Source organism: Arvicanthis niloticus, chromosome 5 (genome assembly GCF_011762505.2).
Source record: "Arvicanthis niloticus isolate mArvNil1 chromosome 5, mArvNil1.pat.X, whole genome shotgun sequence".
Lineage (NCBI taxonomy): Eukaryota > Metazoa > Chordata > Mammalia > Rodentia > Muridae > Arvicanthis > Arvicanthis niloticus.
This window is the reverse complement of record NC_047662.1, coordinates 10,067,870-10,088,011: the sequence shown is the minus strand read 5'-3', so window position 1 is coordinate 10,088,011 and position 20,142 is coordinate 10,067,870. Positions and strand designations below refer to the sequence as shown.

The 20,142-nt window shown below is 43.9% G+C and overlaps 1 protein-coding gene across 1 annotated transcript in view; it reads right to left on the bottom strand.

Moving 5' to 3' along the window:
* Positions 1-7,578: 7,578 nt before the first annotated feature.
* Vps13d (vacuolar protein sorting 13 homolog D) overlaps positions 7,579-20,142 on the bottom strand; it is a 227,482-nt gene continuing 214,918 nt past the window's right edge. Inside the window, 1 exon segment of the mRNA XM_034502521.2 lies at positions 7,579-19,504. Within this exon segment, the coding sequence (XP_034358412.1) occupies positions 19,373-19,504 (132 nt within the window). The 3' untranslated portion in view covers positions 7,579-19,372.

Here is a 20,142-nt window from a genome sequence, read left to right as displayed (position 1 = left end):
GGGAAGATCCTGAAATTTATAAGACTGACAAGTACCCCTTCCCCCCAAGCACACAAGGGTATATAAACAGTAACAATTGCTCTAGGGAAGAGAATCTTCAATCAGGTGATCTACTCTCCAGTTTTCCAGTCTTAATGTAGCCAATAAGAGCTGTCATTCATTCTGGGGTGGGCTTTTTGATGATGCAGCTGTTTTTCAGTCATCCATGCTTCTGTTAGCAACACTCATATATATCCCTGGAAATCATTCCAGGAAACTCACTATTGCGTTAAGCTAGACAGGGGTGGAATTGTTTCTTTGGTCTGCTGTTGTGTACTCTATCTGGGGAAAGCAGACGTTTGTTCATGTCTACCCATAAAACAGCATAGAACACCCAGGCTGCCTTCAAGTCTGTGATTCTCCTACCTCAGCTCTCCCAGTGCTGGAACTGTAGTTTGTATCACCACACCTGGCCACAACTACAACTTCCACTTACAATGCCTAAGTCTGTCACGGCAACTAGAACTATGTTAATCCCTCCTGGGGGCATACCTCAACCTAAGAACCTGTCATTAGGCCTTGCTTCTTACAGGTCACCATCACTTTGAAGGCCAAGGCTCCGGCACACCAACACTTGGAAAACAAACCACATCACAGCCACAGTAAACTTCACTTAGATTCTCACTTCTCTCTTCCAATTGGCAAAGATTAAAAAAAAAAAAAAAAAAAAAAAAAAAAAAAGATTATCAAATGACTTTGATAAAGGTGTGAGGAAGCACACTACCCTTCGTTTCTGGTGGCCATATAAAAATTTAAACTCTATGGAAAGTAATTTAGAAGCGTTTATGAAACTGCCAATGTATAGAGATAGAACAATTACCCTTTAACGACTCTGAGCATGTTGCAAAATCGGGTCTGGGCAAGGTGATTCACTGCAGCTTTGTTTGCAATAACAAGAAGACTGGAAAAAATCCGAGTGGCCATCAGTAGGGCACTGGTATATACTGTATATGCAAAGGAGATCCTCTATGATTCACGAAGTGATTTATGTGTTGTTATAGAATAATTTCTAAGACATATTATTAATGAAATGCAAGGAAAAATAAATTTTCAGCAAAAAATCAAAAGGGCAGAGAATACACAGATATGAATGTGTTTGCTGAAACACATATACTTATAAATGTGTATATGTGTACATATGCGTGTGTCTGGAAAAATACACAAAAGACCAGGGAGGGAAACTTGAAAAGTGGATAACAGGAGTGGGAGGCAGGAAAATGATAAAGCAACCATAAAGAAAAGCAAACACAGAAGGCAAGAGATAGTGTGCAACAAAAGAACTCAATGTAGCCAACTTCCTGTTCTCTTTCTCAACATCACTTCATCTTCTACAGAGGGATGTTTAGGAAGTTTTCCTCTGAGAAGATCCAAAGGGAATTTAACCCCCAAATTAGACCATTTGCCAAGCTAAAAAGGCAAGCTATAAATTAGGGCTAAGTCACCTTAGCTTAGGATAGAATTAACCACTCTTGAAGGTAGTTTGTAAAAAATGACTCACTCTGTTTTCAGTTTGTTGGTGTTTTTTAAATTTTTATAAACTAGAGGCTGGAGAGGTAGCTCAGTGGTTAAGAGCACGTCTGCTCTTTCAGAAGACTCAAGTTTGTGTCTCAGCATTCATATGGTAGCTCACAACTGTTTGTATGTAACTCTCACTTTAGGAGATCCAATTTTGGCATCTCTGGAAACTATACACAAATGGTTCCATACATACATGCAGGTAAAGTAGCCATACACATAACATTTAAAAAAATTTTTAAAAGCCTAATTTAAAATACCCATAGCCACGAGCATTGTCTCCTGTTTGTGTGAACTCTACTGATGTGATGATCCCTGGATTAGTTTAGGTTCAGGTAATGAGCTGCTAAGAACTGATCCAATTAGATGCTTTCTTTCTCCTATATCCTCAGCATTTACAGCCAGAATGGATGTTGTCTTCTGAATTAAATTGGCTAAAGTTTGTACCTATTAATGATTAATAATCTGGACAGCCAGGCAACAGTGACCAACAACTAACTTCTCTTGCCTGCCTGATCTCCGAGTGTGTGTGTGTGTGTGTGTGTGTGCGTGTGTGTCCACATGCACTTCTGCCTCTGTGCCCAGGACCGTAACCACGCTGGGCAGCTGGCCAGCTGGCCAGGACCTTGGTTCTGTTTGCAGAGTTGCCTAATCTTGCTAGTGTTTGGCAAACAAAGCCAAACTCTTAGAGCCCAAACAACATAGGGCCTGCTTCTGACCCACAAAGGTTTATCTCCAACAGACCCAAGACGCACTAAGAAAATGCTCTCAAACATAGCTTTCTCAGAGGCGAGAAGGGAACGTCAAAGGATTCATGAAAGGGACGGGCTGCTCATTTTAGGAATCAAACTTTGAGAATACAGATCAGTGCTGGTGGACTTGGTTGGCCCAGAGCCAGCTAGATAAGAGGAGATACCCTGTCCCATCCTGCCTGTTCTTTTCTGGTGCTGCTGCTTCTCTGCAGTGTGAAATCCATGGCCCTCTGTCCCCATGATTTCTTACCCAATGTTTAACCTCTGTGCTCTCTAGAGCTGAGAAGATCTGTCATTTTCCCAGCCTGAGGTTGAGTATCTCATACCATACTGTCCTTGGCCCATTAAGAAGCTTCCCTGGGGCCAAGGCTGTATACAAAAGTATAAATCTCCATGTCTCCAGGACAAAGGTCAGGGATCCTGGCAGCTTTGAGAGCATCTCAGTCTCACTATTGCCTTGGCTGCTTCATCTCTGTCCTGCCCTGGCAGAATTGTCTTGCTCTTTGGTCCTACTTTCAGCAGCCCCCAAGCTCCAGCTTTGAGAACACAGCCTATATCCTGGATCTTTATAGCATAATGTCTACATGGAGAACCACAGTCTTGGACCACAACTGGCTTCACCAGGCAAGGAAGAGGCAAAGAAGATCTGGCCACCAAGAATAAGGGAGACTCCTGAGGCAGGTTCCAGGGCCAGGTTTCTCATGTCATTCCCTTAAGGTCCTGAATCCAGATGCCTCAAAAACATCTTATACAACCAGATGTGGTATCTCATACCCATAATCTCAACACTCAGGGGGCTGAGATAGAAGAAACAGGAGTTCAGTGCCAGCCTGGGCTATCTTGTCTCAAAAACAAACAAACAAACAAAAACAACAAACAAACAAACTGGCTTCAAGAGGCTAGGATAGGTGGTATAAACCTGTAGTCCAGGCATTCAGGTGGCTGAGTCAGAAGAATAGCCAGCCTAGGCTGCAGAATGTGTTTATGGTCAGATTGAGCTACGTGAGACTCTGTGCCAACTGTCCACACATACGCCAAAAGGGAAAAAGTTTACAGTAAGTGACACTGTGTTCCATGTGGCCTACTACCAGTTCTCAAGAGCACTGGAATGTGCCTGGTTGTGACAACCTTTGACAATTAGGTACAAAATGAGAATATAAACAAGCCTGTTGATATTCTGTATATTGATATCACATTGCACAATTCTATTTTGTGTGTGTTTTATTAAATGTATCATTAAAATTAATTTCCTTCCAGGCCTGGTAGTGCACACATATCATCTTAGGAGGGTGAGACAGAGGGTCACGACTCTGTAGCTACATAGCAGGACATGAATGACTACTTTCTGGAACCAACCTACCAACAGAAGAACTGATAAAATGAGGGCCAGATACACGGCAGCTTCTTAAGCCATGAGGAAATAGGAAATTAGGTTATCTGCAGGAAAATAGGACAACTGAAGAGATGCAGATCAATAAATGAAGTCAGACTCAGAAAGCGTGTAGTGTGTATGTCTGCGTGTGTGGTGTGCGTATATATGTATAACTCTGTGTGTTATGACTGTGTGTGTGTGTGGTATGTATGTGTGTTGTGCAGTGTGTGTGTAAGGGTGTGTGTGTGGTGTATGTGCGTATGCGTATGTGTGTACACGACTCATGTGGAAGTCAGAGGACGAGTCTATGAGGTTTGGTCTCTGCTTCCAGTGTATGTGGAATGATCAGATCCTCAGGCGTGTGCAGCGCGTGCTTACCTTCTGTGAATCTCATGACTTAAGTCCTATACTTTATATAGACACATAAAATTTGACGTGCGCAGATGGCATGAAGTAGAATAGACATTGTCTAGGACAAAGGAGACAGACAGAAGGGGGGAGAACAGGGCATGAGGGGCTGCGGGGGGAGCTTCAGGGGGTTGCAGGGAGAGACTGATCTCAGTATATACTTGCATGGAGAGAGTCTTACGTAATCTTTTGGGTCTTTTGCTTTGATTTTTCAAGACAGGGTTTCTCTGTGTAGCTATGGCTGTCCTGAAGCTCACTGTGTTGACCAGGCTGGCCTCAAACTCAAGAGTTCTGCCTCCTCTGCCTCCCTCTGCCTCCCCAGTGCTCTAATCCATCAAATCAAATCAAATCAAATCAAATCAAATCAAACCAAACCAAACCAAATCAAAACCAAAAAACAAACTTAATTTCTTTTTCTGCTTTTAAAATGAGGCTGCTTAAAAATTTTAAGCAGTCTCATTATAAGCCTTGATAAAAGTGTTCCTTTGTTTCTCAGTCTCTTCTGCCTGAGGTGTCCAGGCAGACCTGCTAAAGGGAAAACTGAGGTGCAGCATGGTTCCTGTTCTTGCCTCCACCTCCTGTATCTGCCTCAGCTAAGGAGGCCCAGGGTCTAGAACAGTCTCTGCCCCATAATGGAGCTTATGGTTCTGCTTCCTCTCAAACCCTCCAGATTCTCATTCCACTCATGTAAGTCCTGGAGGCATCACCTAACAAATGGAGACCATGGAATCCAGGAGCAAATGCATCAGACACAGGCATGTCCCAGCAGCAGCAGGGCTCCAGCACAGTACCTGAGAGTTCACACCACAATGTTTCTCCTCCCTGTTCTACTGTTCTTTCTCCCCCATTCCTCCCTTCCTCTCTCCCTTCCCTTTTCTCTTTTACTACAAGCCTATACAACTCTCTGTTGTTTTAAAAACATCTAAAGGGGAAACAAAACAAAAAACAAAACAAAGCCACCCCTCTCTCATAGAGTCAAATATTAGAGGCAGGGACCTGCCTGCTTCCCCAGTTTAACCTTTGGATCCTATTTCAAAACTAGGTTGGCTTCTGGCCAGGGCTCCCAGAACTTTCAGGGAGCAGGTCACCTACGGCCTAGTTTCCTAATCTAGTCCAATCTTGCACAACCCAACCTCAGGGTGGGTGGAGCAGGCACCCCTGCTCTTTCCATAGGCGTCTGCGCTCTCTTCCTGGGGACTTTCTTGTTTCCAGCTCCCCTAGCTGAACTCAGTCTGCTCCCTTGGTTCACTGTCTTCCACTCCTGTCTGTTTCATCAGAATTCTCTGAGGGAGTGACACCACGCCTCTTGTTCTTGGATATTCTACAGGGCCTCATGTTCAAGGTGTCCAGAATGTACCTGTCACTCTCCCTACCACCACCCTTCCTGTTGTAAATGACCTAAACAAAGCTTTGAGCTTGTCCTATGTCTGGTTTGTCACTCTGGGACAAGCCCTACTTCCACATTTCCTCCTGGCAGCTCCATGCTTATTCCTGTCAATTTAAGTCAGGTGAAAGAAAGCCACATTCTGTTCCGGGATGATCCCTCTCAAAGGATGGGAGCACACAGACAGGCCAGCCCTGGGTCACATAACTACTCTAGAAACTGTCTGGTCTTTGCCAGGAAGAGCACATGGCTGAATGGCCAGGGCTGGGACATGCTGCTCTTTTAGGCTTTCAGTGAGGACTCAGAAAGGGAGAGAGATGGGTCCTCCAAGGAATAAAAGGATAGTTCCAGAAGGAGTGTAGCAGATACTCCCACCCTTTGTCTCCAAATCCTCTTCCCACTGTGCCCTTTTCTCTCCTAATTCTTACCCTAAATATCTTTTCTCTGTGTGAGTGTAACCTCACCTTCCTGCCCTTTGTCCCCACTATTTCCATAGCTGTCCCTGTTTGTTCATCCTGTTCCCACAACTTGCACACCACTGACTTGGTTGTCTTTGGAAAGTTCCAATGGAAACCATGGTGGGATTGGCAAGTGTGGGTGTTGGGTTTATTTTGATGGCGGAGTAGCACCACAATACTATGTTGTCGTACGGTTTGTTGACTCCTTCCCCAGTGATGGATGTGTGATTTGTTTCTAGTTTGAGTCTATTGTGGGTGAATATTTGTGTATGTGTCTCCATGTGGACACATTTTCCTTCCTCTTGAGCAGATGCCAAGGATTAGGATTAATGGGTCACAAGGTAAATACATGGCTGATGCTTTGAAAAATTGCCAAATTGTATTCTAGGATAATTTTACATCCCTATCAGCAATGGATGAGGAGTTAGTCACTCCACACCCTTGTCAACACTTGTTATTGTCGGATGTTTTCATGTTAATCATTCTACCGGTGCAATAGTGTTTGTAATTTAAATTTGCATTTCCTTGAGTGGCATTGGATATCTTTCAGAAACCACTGTTTCAGAGGGCTGTTTGTGTAATTCTTTTGACAGCTTACTTGAATCTATTCATTTAGAGAGCCATGCACGTGCACTGTGTATAGGTCAGAGGGTACTTACTTGAGAGACTTGTATGCACCACTGTGTGTACGTCAGAGGATACTTGAGAGGGTATGTTCTCTTTCCATCCGGTGGATTCAGGGGTTGAAATTCAGGTCACTGGGTCAGCAGCAAGTGCCTTTACCTGCTGAGTCATCTCATTAACCCTGTTTGACTCTTCCATGAAGTGTCTGTTCAAATGTTTCCTTGTTTTTAATTAAGTTGCATTTGGGCTGGAGAGATGGAGGGCGCAATAGGTAAGAACACTTGCTGCTCTTACAGAGAATCTGAGTTCGGTTCTCAGCACACACATCAGGCAGCTCACACTGTCTCTTAACTCCAGCCCCAGTGGATCTGATACCATCTTCTGGCCTCTGTGAACACCTAAACACAAGTGGCATACACTCAAACAAACACATACTTATATAAGAATAAAAATGAATGAGTCAATTAGGCTGCATGTCTAAAACAATCGCTACATTTTGATAAGATATTTTACCATCCCTGTGTCTTTTTCTTTTTTCTTCTTCCTATTTTTGGTTTTTAGAAACAGGGTTTCCCTGTGTAGCCTTGGATGTGCAAGAACTCATCCGTAGACCAGGCTGGCCTCAAACTCACAGAGATCTGCTTGCCTCTGTCTCCCAAGTTCTGGAATTAAAGGTGTGAACCACCACGCCTACTACCTGTGTCTTTAGTTTCCTTTCTTCATCTTGTTCTGCTGTCAGGGTAAAATGAGTTGAAAGTGCCTTCTCTCTCCTGTGTAAACCTATACAGAACTGACACTAATCTGCCCCTGAATGTTTGATAGAATTCATAAATGGAGCCAGCTTGGGTGGGGTTTCATATTAATTACAAATTTAATTTATTTGATAGAGCTATTCAGATTTTCAATTTCTTTTTCTATTATATTTATTATATAATGAGTATATTAGAAACATATATTATAAATATATTAATATATTATAGCATGTAGTATATAAATCTATATAATAAATAGAATAGAATATTATAATTTTATCTTTGAAAAATGTTTCTTTATTTAAGCTGTCAGATTTCTTTCATTTTATTTACTTTGTATGCATATATACATATTTAAGAGCACATGCAGAGATCAGAGGAAAATTTATGGGAGTCAACTCTCCCTTTCCACCATATGGGTTCCAAGAACTGAATTTAGGTCATCAGGCCTGATGACAGACACCTTTAGCTGTTGAGTCACCTCAATGGCTCCTGAACTTTTAAAACATATAATCATGTCAATAAAAAATAAGTATTATCATATAAGACAGACATAACTAGTCTTTCTGTGAACTTTACATGTATTTTAAAGTACTTAATGTTTTAATTAGTTCATTTAGTTACTGTACTGTATCAAGCAGGTTTGCAAGAATCTTGCAGTAACTGGTAGGAGGATTTAATAGTGTCACACATCTACAAAAGGTAACATTAGGATCCCAGCAATTTGGAACTGAGGCACACAGTCTGAAAAGGAACCTGGAGCCTGGAACATGTAAACAGCAAATTTTAAAAATTCTGTGATGAAAGAAAGGAAGGAAGGAAAGAAAGAAAGAATAAAGTAAAAAGCTAAAGAGACAATTCTCAAGAACTGGTGGCAGAAAAAGCATTGGACAGAAGTTTAGTAATCTCAAGGTGAGAGAAGTCACAGATGCTGGCACTGGGAACCTGAAGGATGCTCAAACTGTCCAGGGTTAGTTCTCAAAAATCTGGTAAAGGAAGAGATGTTTGCCTACAGTGAGACTGATGACTGCAAATCTGAGAGGAAAAGGGATCTTCTGACAGACCAGGAAGCTTTGGCACAGGGCCTGACGCTAAAGGGAGAGTGGGTGCCACAGACAATGTTGGGAAGTGACACCCTCATGAAATGGAAGAGTTCAGATGAGGCAGGCTTGGCTTTGGCACAGATCTCAAGCACCCTCAGATTGTAATTGTTGACTCCATACACTCATACAGAACATACACCTTAGTAATTGCAATGCACACACACACAAACACACACACACACACACACACACACACACACACACACACATTTCAGCTATTACTACTAAGTTATGACATGCCCAGTAAGGGTCACCTGAGTATCTCATTTAAGGAAGTGCTCAGATCATATTTGTGGGGTATTGTCTTGACTGTTAATTAGTGTAGGAGGGCATAGTCCATTGCGGGCAGAACCATTCCCTAGGCGTGTGGTCCTAAATTGCATAAGAAAAGTCATTAAGCATGAGCCTGTGAGTGAGTCAGCAAGCAGCATCCTCAACAGTTCCTGCTGTACTTCATTGGCAGCGGGAGAGTTCCCTGGTCAGAGGCAATGCTGCATGGAATAGCAAGCAGGCCTCCCTTCAGATTCCTGCCCTGATTTCCCTCAATAGCGGACTGTGACCTAGAAGTGCAGTGTTTTATCATAGAAACAGAATGAAACTGGAAAACACTACTAACGTAACTTACTTCTCTCCCTCCTTCCTTCCTTCTCTTCTGACATGGTTTGTTATGTAATTTATGCTGGCTTTGAATTTTCAGCGATCTTGCCTCAGCCTCCTAGATAACAGGATTATAGGCCTGGCACCTGCATTGATCTTTTTTATTTCACATATGAACTAAAGTTTGCATTTACAAAACACAGAAATGTTGCGTCCTGGCCTGCATTGCTTTAGTGTCAAATACTTTTAAACAAAATACATTCTAAGTGGCCATGCAGGAGGGTATAATCAGAGGAGCATTTTCATTTGTCTTTTGAACCATCATCTGCCATGGTTTATTAGTCTGATTAAATGCAGGAATATGCTGAAAATGAGGGCTAGAGTCTTCCCCACTCTTTTTAATTATTATACACGAATCATGCATAATAATGGGTTTCACTGTGACATGTCGTTCATGTGTATAATGTATTTTGATCATGTGCACCTCATTGCCTTCTGTTGTCCCCCAATCACTCCTGCTGATCCCTCCTCCTCCTATGTCACCGCTCTTCTATTTTCTTGTCCTTTTCTTCTCTTTTTTGAGCCACTAAGTTTTATTATGGTTGCTTACAGAAGCATGGACATTTTACTGGTGGATAAGCCACTCCCTCAGCCACCATCACCAGCAAAAGCTCCATATGGAGAGCCTGGTATCAGGAGCCCTTCCTAAGGGCTGGAGTCTTGAGCTGCACCCTGAGAGTTCATGAACAACCCTGGGATCTCCTGTGCACCAGGTGTGTGAGACTATATTGTGGTGGACACTTACCACATAACTGTGAGTCCTTGGAGTTCGTTTCCATGTGGGATACAGAGCATAGTAAAGGATAGACAATGCAGATGTGCTAAACTGAAGCTTACACATGTATTCTTAAAACTTGGTGGAAAGGAAAGTTCTGTCTCTATAGTCTGCAGCTTTGTTTAGAACTACCGAGGGCAAGGTGATAACAACAAGCATTTTAGCTTGTCCCTGTATTGCTCTTGTTTTTGGTCATTTCTAGTCCACATGCTGGCCCATCTGCCCACACCCAGGCTACAACTCTGCAGACTGCCCTTATGATGTTTCCATCACAGACCAATTATTCTCTGGCTACTCTTTCACATCATCATCTCCATTTGACCTAATCAATATTACATTATTTCTCTTTGAATCAATTCACTGTTTTTTTTTCTTAATTTAAAATTTTATTCATCATTATGGCATTTGTGTAATGTGTATGTATGATGTCTGTGTGTGTGTATGATGTCTGTGTGTGTGTATGTATGTGTGTGTGTGTGCGCGCACACGCACATGTGCCAAAGTGAGTGTGTGGAGGTCAGAGGACACCTTCACTCTCCCCTTCCACTTTTATTTATGTGGGTTCGAGAATCCAACTTGGTCACTATGTCTGTACAGCAAGTAAGTGCTTTGACCAGCTGAGCCACCTCGTGGGCTAGGTTCACCTCTCTAATGTGACTTCTACTCCCCAAGTATCAGTGAAACTTTTCTTAGAGGTAACATCTACCATGTCAAACCCAACCACATACCTTGACAGTCTGCTGTCATCCAGCCCTGTTGACTATGTCTTCTTCCTTCTCAGGACTTCGCTCCTTTCCACTCCTCCTCAAAGCCACATTGTGATGATACTAGAAGAGTTCCATTGTGATATCACAATTCTCAATTGTGACATCATAATGTTCCACTGGGCTGTTAGAATTCTTTAGTGTGACATCCCAATGCTCCAAGGTGACACCACACTGCTTCATGATGATATCACAATGGTACGTTATGACAACACAGTGCTGAATTGTGACATCAGAATGCTCCACTGTGACATCCTGATGTTCCATTGTTACATCACAATACAGTCTTATGTCTCTAAAACATGAATTGGGACACCACAATGCTGAATTGTGATATCATAGTGCCCTGTTGTGACATCACAATAAAAATTTCAAGATACCAATTTAAGGAGACAACATAAAAATGTTTAGAAATTGAACATATTTCTAGGCAACCCTTATTGCCAAAACTGGTAGCAATGAAATAATCTTTACTATCCAAATTGACAAGGCAAACAAGCGTGTTCTCAGAAGACTTTATAACCTTAAAACACCAATATTGTTTGAGAAGCAAGGTGAAAGAGACAACAAAACAAAACAGAGACTTGGTCCTGCCTATCTCTACACACCACACCTTCAAGTTCCACCTGCCTATCTCTACACACCACACCTTCAAGTTCCACCTGCCTATCTCTACACACCACACCTTCAAGTTCCATGTTGGTTGAGGGAAGGGGACATATTTGGGAGGAGAGCTGTGCCTAAAAGTGAACCGATTTGCTTTCTATGACATTAGCATGGTCTTGACAATTATTTATATTCATTATTGCATTAGGGTCATGTGACTTCCTGGAGAGATACAAAGAAATGTCTCTTTACCCCAGAAAGGACACCAGCACCAAAGAAACAATTCCATCTGAGTTCAGCTTGCGAAGCCAGTAAGATTTCCAGGGTTACTCACAGGAGGATAAATGAGAAGTAACCCTCGAAGAACACTGGTGACTCAGGCAGCCATGTCATTAAAAAACCCTCTGCAGTATGATTGATGGCTCAGGAACTCCCATCTAACTCACTGGCAGCTGTATCACTGAAGAGTCACCTCCTTTCCGGTTTGCCTCTCCTTCTTGTCACAAAGTAACATTAACACATCCAATCATAGGAGGGTGATCACAGTTACTCTGATTTGAGAAAGCAACAAGGAGGCTCAGTGGGTAAAGGCTCTTGCTGCCCAGTGCCCAGTGTGAAGACTAGAGTTTGAGCCCCAGGACACCCATGGTGAAAAGAGAACACCACCTCCCATAAGGTGTCTTTGACTTCCACATGAGTTTCCTGCTTGTATAAATATATACCGGCCCACTTAAACATACTTTAGGGGAGCCACAGTAATGACAATTTGGAGGAAAGAACATACACCAATTAGGTCTTATAAGTAACCTAGAAATAAGGCATGCAGGAGGATGTGTGTAGTTATATGTGTATTAATTACTCTTTGACAAGAGCAACTTAAGGGAGGAAGGCTTTACCCCAGTCTTGGTATCAATTTTCTCTATTCATTACCTCTCTCTGTGACAAAATACCTCTCTGCCATGGTTAGAAGGCATGGCAACAGTGTGTGATAGCTGGTCACATAGTCTATGCAGAGAGATGAATGTATGTGCTTAGCTGGCCTCTTTTCTCTCTTCTTATTCCATGGGATAATGTCCAAGGGATGATGCCACCCATAGTCAGGGTGAGCCTCCCTCTTCAGTTAAGGCTCTTTGGAAACTCCTCACCGACTTGGGCAGAGCTGTCTCCTGAGTGATTCCAAAGCCAGACAAGTTGACACCGAAGATCCACCATCACAACTTCATGCCTCGTCACCCTGATACCCCTAAACAGGTCACTGTTAGCTGCAGCACTGCACTTCCACTCTCTAAAGTCTCGTGTCGCAACATGCATTTAGTCCATCTCTCAAAGTCCCTAAAATCGTAAGTTTCTGTACTGACCAAAAGTGTAACTGTAGGGTTTTTCTGGAACGTAAGGAATCTCTTAGCTTCAGCCCTATACAATAACAGTTACGAGATTTTATATACCCCCCAAATATATAATGGCAAACAGTTAACATTCCTATTCCAAAAAGGCATAGCTAGGAGAGACTGGACCAAAGCAAGGTCTGAACTCAGCCAGGCAAACCCCAAACCCTACAGCTTTATGGCCTGCATTTGGGGTTCCTGGTGGTATCAGCTGGACTCCAACAGCCTTTAGAAACCTTGTTCCTTTCCTCCGCAGACATCTTATGGACCTGGCATCTCTACCACCCAGGCATCTCCATTACACTTTAGGCTTCTCCTTCCCAGAGTCACGCAATGGTGTTTCACAGCTTCCTTGCCGGATCTCCAACCCTGCAAGTAACACACTTCCTGGCCTCAGTGGCCTTCAGGAACATTGGTGCAAGTCTTCATAACCCTGTAATTCATGCATTTTTCTAGGTCTGTAAAATACTGTGTGGGTGATACTATCAAGTTCTGCTGTTGGGAGCTCAAGATACTGTGTGGCCCTTTCCCCCATGGCTATAGGGCCTCTGAGCATCATGGTGGCTGCTGAGCTTGGGAAACACTTGACCTACTTAGCAGCAGCAAAGTCCCACAGTGGCATTCTATGTTCAGTCTTTCTCCTTTCAAATGCATCTGTGATTCTGACAGTTGTGATTCTCAGCGAGGCACCTTTCCTGGGGTTCCACTCTCAAGTCCCTTCCCTCTCCAAGTGAAGTCATTCCTGTACCAATTATAGCCATTTTCTCTGCACCCTCATGATCCGCAACTTTGATTTACTTGTGTACATCCTGCAGTGGTATAGATGTAAATGGCTCCAATAGGCTCTGATATTTGAATGCTTAGTCCCTAGTTTTGAGAAGAATTAGAAGGCATGGCCTTATTAGAGGAGGTGTGTTACTGGGGTCTGTAAGGACCCTGAAGGGCTGCTATGCCTGGCTGAGACTTTCCATGTGCTGCTGTCTACCAAGTAACATTCTGTGGTTCTTCTAAGATCAAAAACATCCTAACTAAGGCATGGTGCCCCAGGAAGGAAATTTACACTTACATCCTATTGCCTCCCAGTTGACTTACTGTTTTTTCCTGAGTTTGTGTTTTTCCTTCTCTGGCTTGGTGTATATACTGAACCTGCCCAGTAAAGGCATTGACATTCTCTCACAACGAATGACCTGAGTCTGAGTCTTTCTTTAATCCCCCAGGCCTATGCCCGAGCTCGGTACTTCGGGCAGCGCCGGAGCTGTCAAGGTCAGTTTGAGATTTAAAACATGCGTACCAGGTTCAGTCAGTCTCTTTTCTCTCTGTCTTAGCCAGGCAGACAAGATGTGAGCTCTCAGCTACTTCTCCAGCACCATGCCTTCCTGACGCCATGCTTCCTGCCATGACGGTTATGACTAACCCTCTGAACTTCAATAAATGCTTCCCTTTGTGAGTTGCCTCGGTCATGTGTCTTTTCACAGCAACAGAGCAGTAACTAAGATACTTCCTTATCACAAACTGAACAGTGTTTACATCTGTTTGCTCCACTGGCTGCACTGTCAGCAGAAACCTGCACAAGAGCAGTAGCAATAACTGTACCACGGCATGGATGCTAGCTGCCTTGTGACTTCCTATGAGAAACAAACTAGCCCATTATGCCTGTATTCAGCCTCACTCAAATTCTCAGGTGCAGGGCAGAACACAGCCAGGCCCTTAGCCAGAAGGTGACACAAACAGCCTCTAGTCCAGTTCCTAATAGAATCCTTGACCTTCTCTAACGCCTCATGAGCCCGGCTTCCACTGTGTGCACCTATCAGCACTCTGGTTTTCCAGGCTCCCACCAGAATGTTCCATTAAGTTCTGCTTCCAGAATCACATAGGGCTTCTCTGGCCCCAAGTTCCAAACTCTTGTACGTTCCTCCCACAAACCAGTTCTAAATGCCTAAGAAGCACACCGATAGGGTTTTCCACAGCAGCTGCCCACTGCTAGGATTCTCTATGGCAGTGTCTTTTCTCATTGCTACAGCAGAACACCCAAACACAAGACAACTTAAAAGGGTTTGTTTATACCCAGAGTCCAAAGGTTTGGTCCATCATGGTGGGAAGGCATGGTGGCAGGATTATGAGGCGCCAGGTCCTGTTCCATCCAGTCAGAAAATAGAGAAAGATGAATGCTGTTGTTCTGTTGGCGTTCTCTCCTTCCTTTCCTTATTTTTTTTTTTTTTTTGGTTGGGGGTGGGGGAGCTGGGATTCCAGCTCATGGGCTGGTACTGCCTGCATAGTACGTCTTCTCCCAACCCCCATCAGTTAAATGGGAAACACCCTCACAGACGTGCAGACACGTGTCTCTCCTGGGCGATTCTATCGGCTCAATAAGCAAATGCAGGGACCATCAAGAGCCTGATGATCTGAGCATGTGGAATCCATGGGGACGGGGATGGGGGTGCTGCCTTTATACCGAGGCATGACCGAACCTACCTTAGAAAGCAAGAAGTAAAATCAAAATGCATCAAGAGTAACAAATACAAGGCAACAAAGAGAAGGAAATTTCAGAGTAGCTATTTAAAAAAGGAGAATAGACTTAAACTAAGCTGTGGAAATATGTAGGACTTAGAATGAGAAAACACAGAAGGCATTAAAAATAAGCTATGAGAATCCACACAACTATATAATAACAAAAAGGCTTAAGAGAACTAAACCATGTTTTTTTTGGTTTTTTTTTTTTTTAATGTTGCCAAAGCTGACCTAAGAAGTGGAAAATCTGAAATACCCCAATTGGCAGACAGTGGGACAGTGATTAAAGGAACTAATGCAAAATGCACTTTCATCTAACCGTCAAAAACCAGAACAGGAAACCCTACTGTAAGGTAAGTAGTACAAACCAGAAGAATGTGGACAGCTCTCTGATCCACTTAAGAAAACCAACGGTATTTCTTACTTTATAGATACAAAGACTCAAAATAGCAGCAAAAGACACAGGACATATCAAAAGACTAACATGTTAACACATACTGTAGAAATGAGAATCATTCCAGAGATTAAGGGTGGGCTCTATCAGGAAATCTATTCACATAATATATTAAGTTTAAAAAATGAAAGTTGAGTTGGCAAGATGGCTCAGCAAATAGAGGCACTTCCAGCCAAGCCTCATAGCCTGAGTTCAATCCCAGTACCCACATGGTATCTGTCTGTCTGTCTGTCTGTCTGTCTGTCTGTCTCTCTCTCACACACACACACATGCACAATAAATACATATAACTCAAATGTTAAGTAAATAAAAATTAAAGAAATAAAACAAGTATGTCCATAAAAATGATACTCAAAGTATTTGCTATAACTCAGCAGCCACTGTTCCTAATGGTAAACCACAATATTGATAAACTGATGTCACCCGGGGCCTGCTACTGTCTACTGTCCTATAGGGTGAAGTCACATCTTTCTCTATATCACCTCCTGCCCTGTCATAATCAGCTCATGTCCCTAGAATACAGAAACGGTCAAATGTCCACCCATCTTCTCTCTTGTATGAACACTCTTACCCTATGGGTTTTTTTTTCCTCCTTTCTAAGTTGCTGGCCCAAAAATACCTGGGCTCCTGAGACTCCCAGAACTCATTCTGAGCAGCTGGGAATATAGAGGTGTGAGTCCCTGCCCTTAGCCACCCTTTCCTCTTGAGGTTCCAGGTATTAGTTACCTTCTACCATGGCCAAATACTCTAGAGGTGTCAGTATGTGGTGTGTCTGGTTTCACTCCTTCCATTTTCCCCTGAACCTTCTGCCTCTCACCCAGCTTTCAGCACCAGCCCCCACCACAGCTGCTCTGCTGTCCCTGATCCTGAAGTGTGAATATGGTCTTCCTGGTTTATTAGATGCATTTGCTAGTATAACTCTGAAACCCATTAGATCCATGCCTTCCTGGATCAACACCTGTCTCTAAATGGGCCTGCTCTGCCTTCTTTCCACTGTCTGAACTTTAAATGATGACCTCTACCCTCCAGGCTCGCACTAATAGTCCTGGGGTGGTAGTGAACAGACAGCATCTAGCACACAGCTCTGGAGGGCAAAACCACTTGTCTGCTCACTCCAGGTATGTCCAGTCTCCAATGCTGATCCGAGTCCCTGGATGGAGTGCAGAGGCTGCCCCTGACTGCCAAGGCTGTACTATGTTTGATGTCTTGTCACTGGTGATGATTCTAGAGTTCTGGCACATGGAGGAGGAAGAGGAAGAGGAGCAGGAAGAAGAGGAGGAAGAAAGCAAACATGTGTGGGAAATCAACAATGCATTTTATTTTATAGAATGTGTCAATTCTAGGGTATGGAGTTTGCACAGTTTGTGTATACATAGTGAAGAACCAGGTATTTTATTTTTCATTCGCTGAGCAGCTATGATGCTTTTTATATCTTTTGTTTTTTGAGGTACAAATGACACTTGAACACAAAGTGGCCCTGGATCCTTTAGAACACTGAGGTGGAATGAGCTCCCCACCAAACAGTTGAGGCTGACACAAGAGGCTGCCTCTATGCCTCCTCTAAGTGGGCCTGGAGCAGGATGGTCTCCTTCTGGCTTTCCAATGTGATCTAAGAACTGGGTTGGCTTCTAAGGTCTCTTCAACCAGCTTCCCTTCATCTGCTAACTTCTCCCAGAAGAACTGCATTTGGGGCAGTATGAAATTGTCCCAGCAAAGTCTCTGACACATGGTGAATACCAACTTAAGAGGAAACAGGAGCTGTGGCAAGGCCCATTTCTTCTGGAGCACTGAATTCTGTCCTGGCAAGCCAGGAAGCAATGGTGAAGGCATCTGGATTATTTTCCAGGCCTGGCAGGAGGGCTTTTGGGCTGGGAGAACTGAGATCTCCCAGCTCTCTTCAGGGTGATCTCTCTTCACCCTGCAGCCTCACTCCATCTGGGCTCCAAACCCCATTTTAGTACCTGCTCCTTCCAAGGCTAAATATCATAGGAAGGGGCTGTGTCATCATAGGAGATGGACAGTTATTTAAAGAGCTGATTAAATTAGAAAGGAGCCAGAAGGGAGGGTGTCTGATTCTCCCTGGGTCCTCCTGAAGCACCAGCTGCAGACTAAGAAACTCAGTTTAAGGGGCCGAAGGCAAGGTAGGCTTCCCTTAGCAACACTAGTTCTTTCTATCCTATCCTAATGGTTAGGATATTTGAAGGGACTGTCCCAGCACGTGGCAGGGGACATAGATAAACAATGCTTCTGAAGCCTCCTCTATAAGAGACCAAGATCTCATGTAGTGAGTTACTGGTAATAAGACCAAAGGCCAGACTTGTGTGGCTATGGGGACCCAGGTTGTTGAGGAAGACCATGAGGAACTAATTCCTCCCGCTCGGCTATACGTCTCCAACAAGGACACTGACAACATCATGCCCTCCTTAGGGAGCCACAAATCACCAACCAAAGACCCAACACACAAAATTCCAGTCCAGTCCAGTCCAGTCCAGTCCAGTCCAGTCCAGTCCAGGGAAGATGGCAAACTAGGAGGTCAAGAAGATAGCTCCTTGAAAACACTTATGTAGCTAAAGTGCTCCATTAGGATTGCCCTTGTCTATCAATGCTTATGTGCTATGGTGTATACACACACACACACACACACACACACACACACACACACACACACACACACACAAACAAACACAGACATACACACACACACAGACACACATGGACACACACAGACACAGACACACACAGATACACACACACACATACACATGGGGATTGGGAGTGGGGGTTGGAGAACAGATCCGCTATGTTTGTGTCTTGGAAGGATTAGAACTATAAATATCAAAACACACCCACTGGGTCACCCTGGATCTCAGCTATGTGTGACACAATTATAGAAATTGGCTAGACTTACATAAAAGTGAAACTCAGGAAGTCCCTGGCTCCCATGCACTCCCTTCTCATCCTGTTCTCAGGGGCCCACAGTGCTGTGACGTGAGCATGTGGTTTTATTAAACAGAACACAGTGGGAAATGGGACTTTTTTCCATTTATGTCAAGAGAACCCACCAATGCTTCACACTTCTTTAATGACAAACAGCATGAGGACAACCTGGATGGCTGCACTGTGTAGGCACACACTCAGCAACTAACGTTTGATCTCACAGTTGGGTGGAGTGGTTGAAAGCCAAATGGATAGACGTTAGAAAACTGCCTGAGAAATTGAAGCACTGCCTGCAACATGGGTGAGAACAACGATGGGCATCATGCTGGTCTCCAGTCCTTTCCATGGCGGCTCTGCTTCTGCCTGCCTCTAAGTAACTGAAGACTCACTCTTGAATACTGACTGCAGTTGCAACTCACACACTGCACACTTCCACTTCTACAACTGTTTTCCCACAGGGACAGAAGCGGTGTGGCACAAGGGCCACACTCTCCACTGCTGTACAGGAAACAAACCTTCAAAACAGAACAGCCCTGCTCAGAAGCTTCTGTGTATTTACAAACACACAGTTGTACATATATACATGTTAACAAAACACAGGGCGTTCTAAAAATTAGATCCATCTTAATACATTTTAAAACGTTATTCCGTCAATACTTTTAAAAATTATTTCCCCATAATCTAAAGAAACTCCCTGCCTCACAAACTAATATGGTTTCTGTTTACATTTTTTCCCTGTGAGAATTTCTTTTCTCTTGTTCCTTGATATTTTCCCCCAAAACCTCTTCTGGCTTCCCTTCTAACAGGAGCCAAGTCTGGGCTTCAGCCCTCTGGGTTGGGCTTCTGCCTGGAGCATCCGTCTCCAGCAGCCGGGTGTCCTCAGGAGTCCAGCTCCAACTGCTCTTGGTTCTCACTGAGTCTTAACATAAGTTGCTGTTCATAGTAGAGGCTCTTTGCATAGTTTATTTCTTGTGACAACTTGATAGCAAGGACCTCAGACTTCACGTGCACCTGAGGAGGAGACAAGACAAGGATGAACACACTGCCCTGAGGTCAGGCAGCCAAGTACAACCCCAGGCATGGGCAGAGGACAGCCACCCCAAAGCCGGTCCCATCGGAAAGGTCAAGATAAAGGGATCCCTACATTAGCGTGCCTGGGTCACTCTAATGCAAGCTTTTAGTTTATGGCCCAGGTGACTGCAGGCAGCCTATCACCACCCATAACTGATGAGCTTCCATTCAGAGGTAAGGCAGGACAATGGACTGAACCCCTTATTCAAGTTCAAAGCCTGGTGGTGGCTGGGCACATGAAGAATCAGCAAGTATGTGCCTAAAGGCTTTCTTACCCAGAGTGCTTCACTGCTAGCCTGCCTTGAAAGGGGGAGACAAGGGTGGGTAGGCACAGCTGGTGGGAAATGCACACTTTGGGCCATTAACTTGCAGCCAAGCACCTCTGATTTAAGTCACTGACCCCAGGAGGGGCTGACAAGCTCAAACCCATTCCAGTTCATCCCTGAGAGAATAGAGAACGCTGAAGTGCTCCTGGGGAGAAACCCAGCAAGATGGCTTTTCTGGTCTAGAGAAAGAGCCGAGATGAACACAACTACTGGAAAGGTGAAGCTTTGAGGGTGGAGCAGCAGGACCAATGC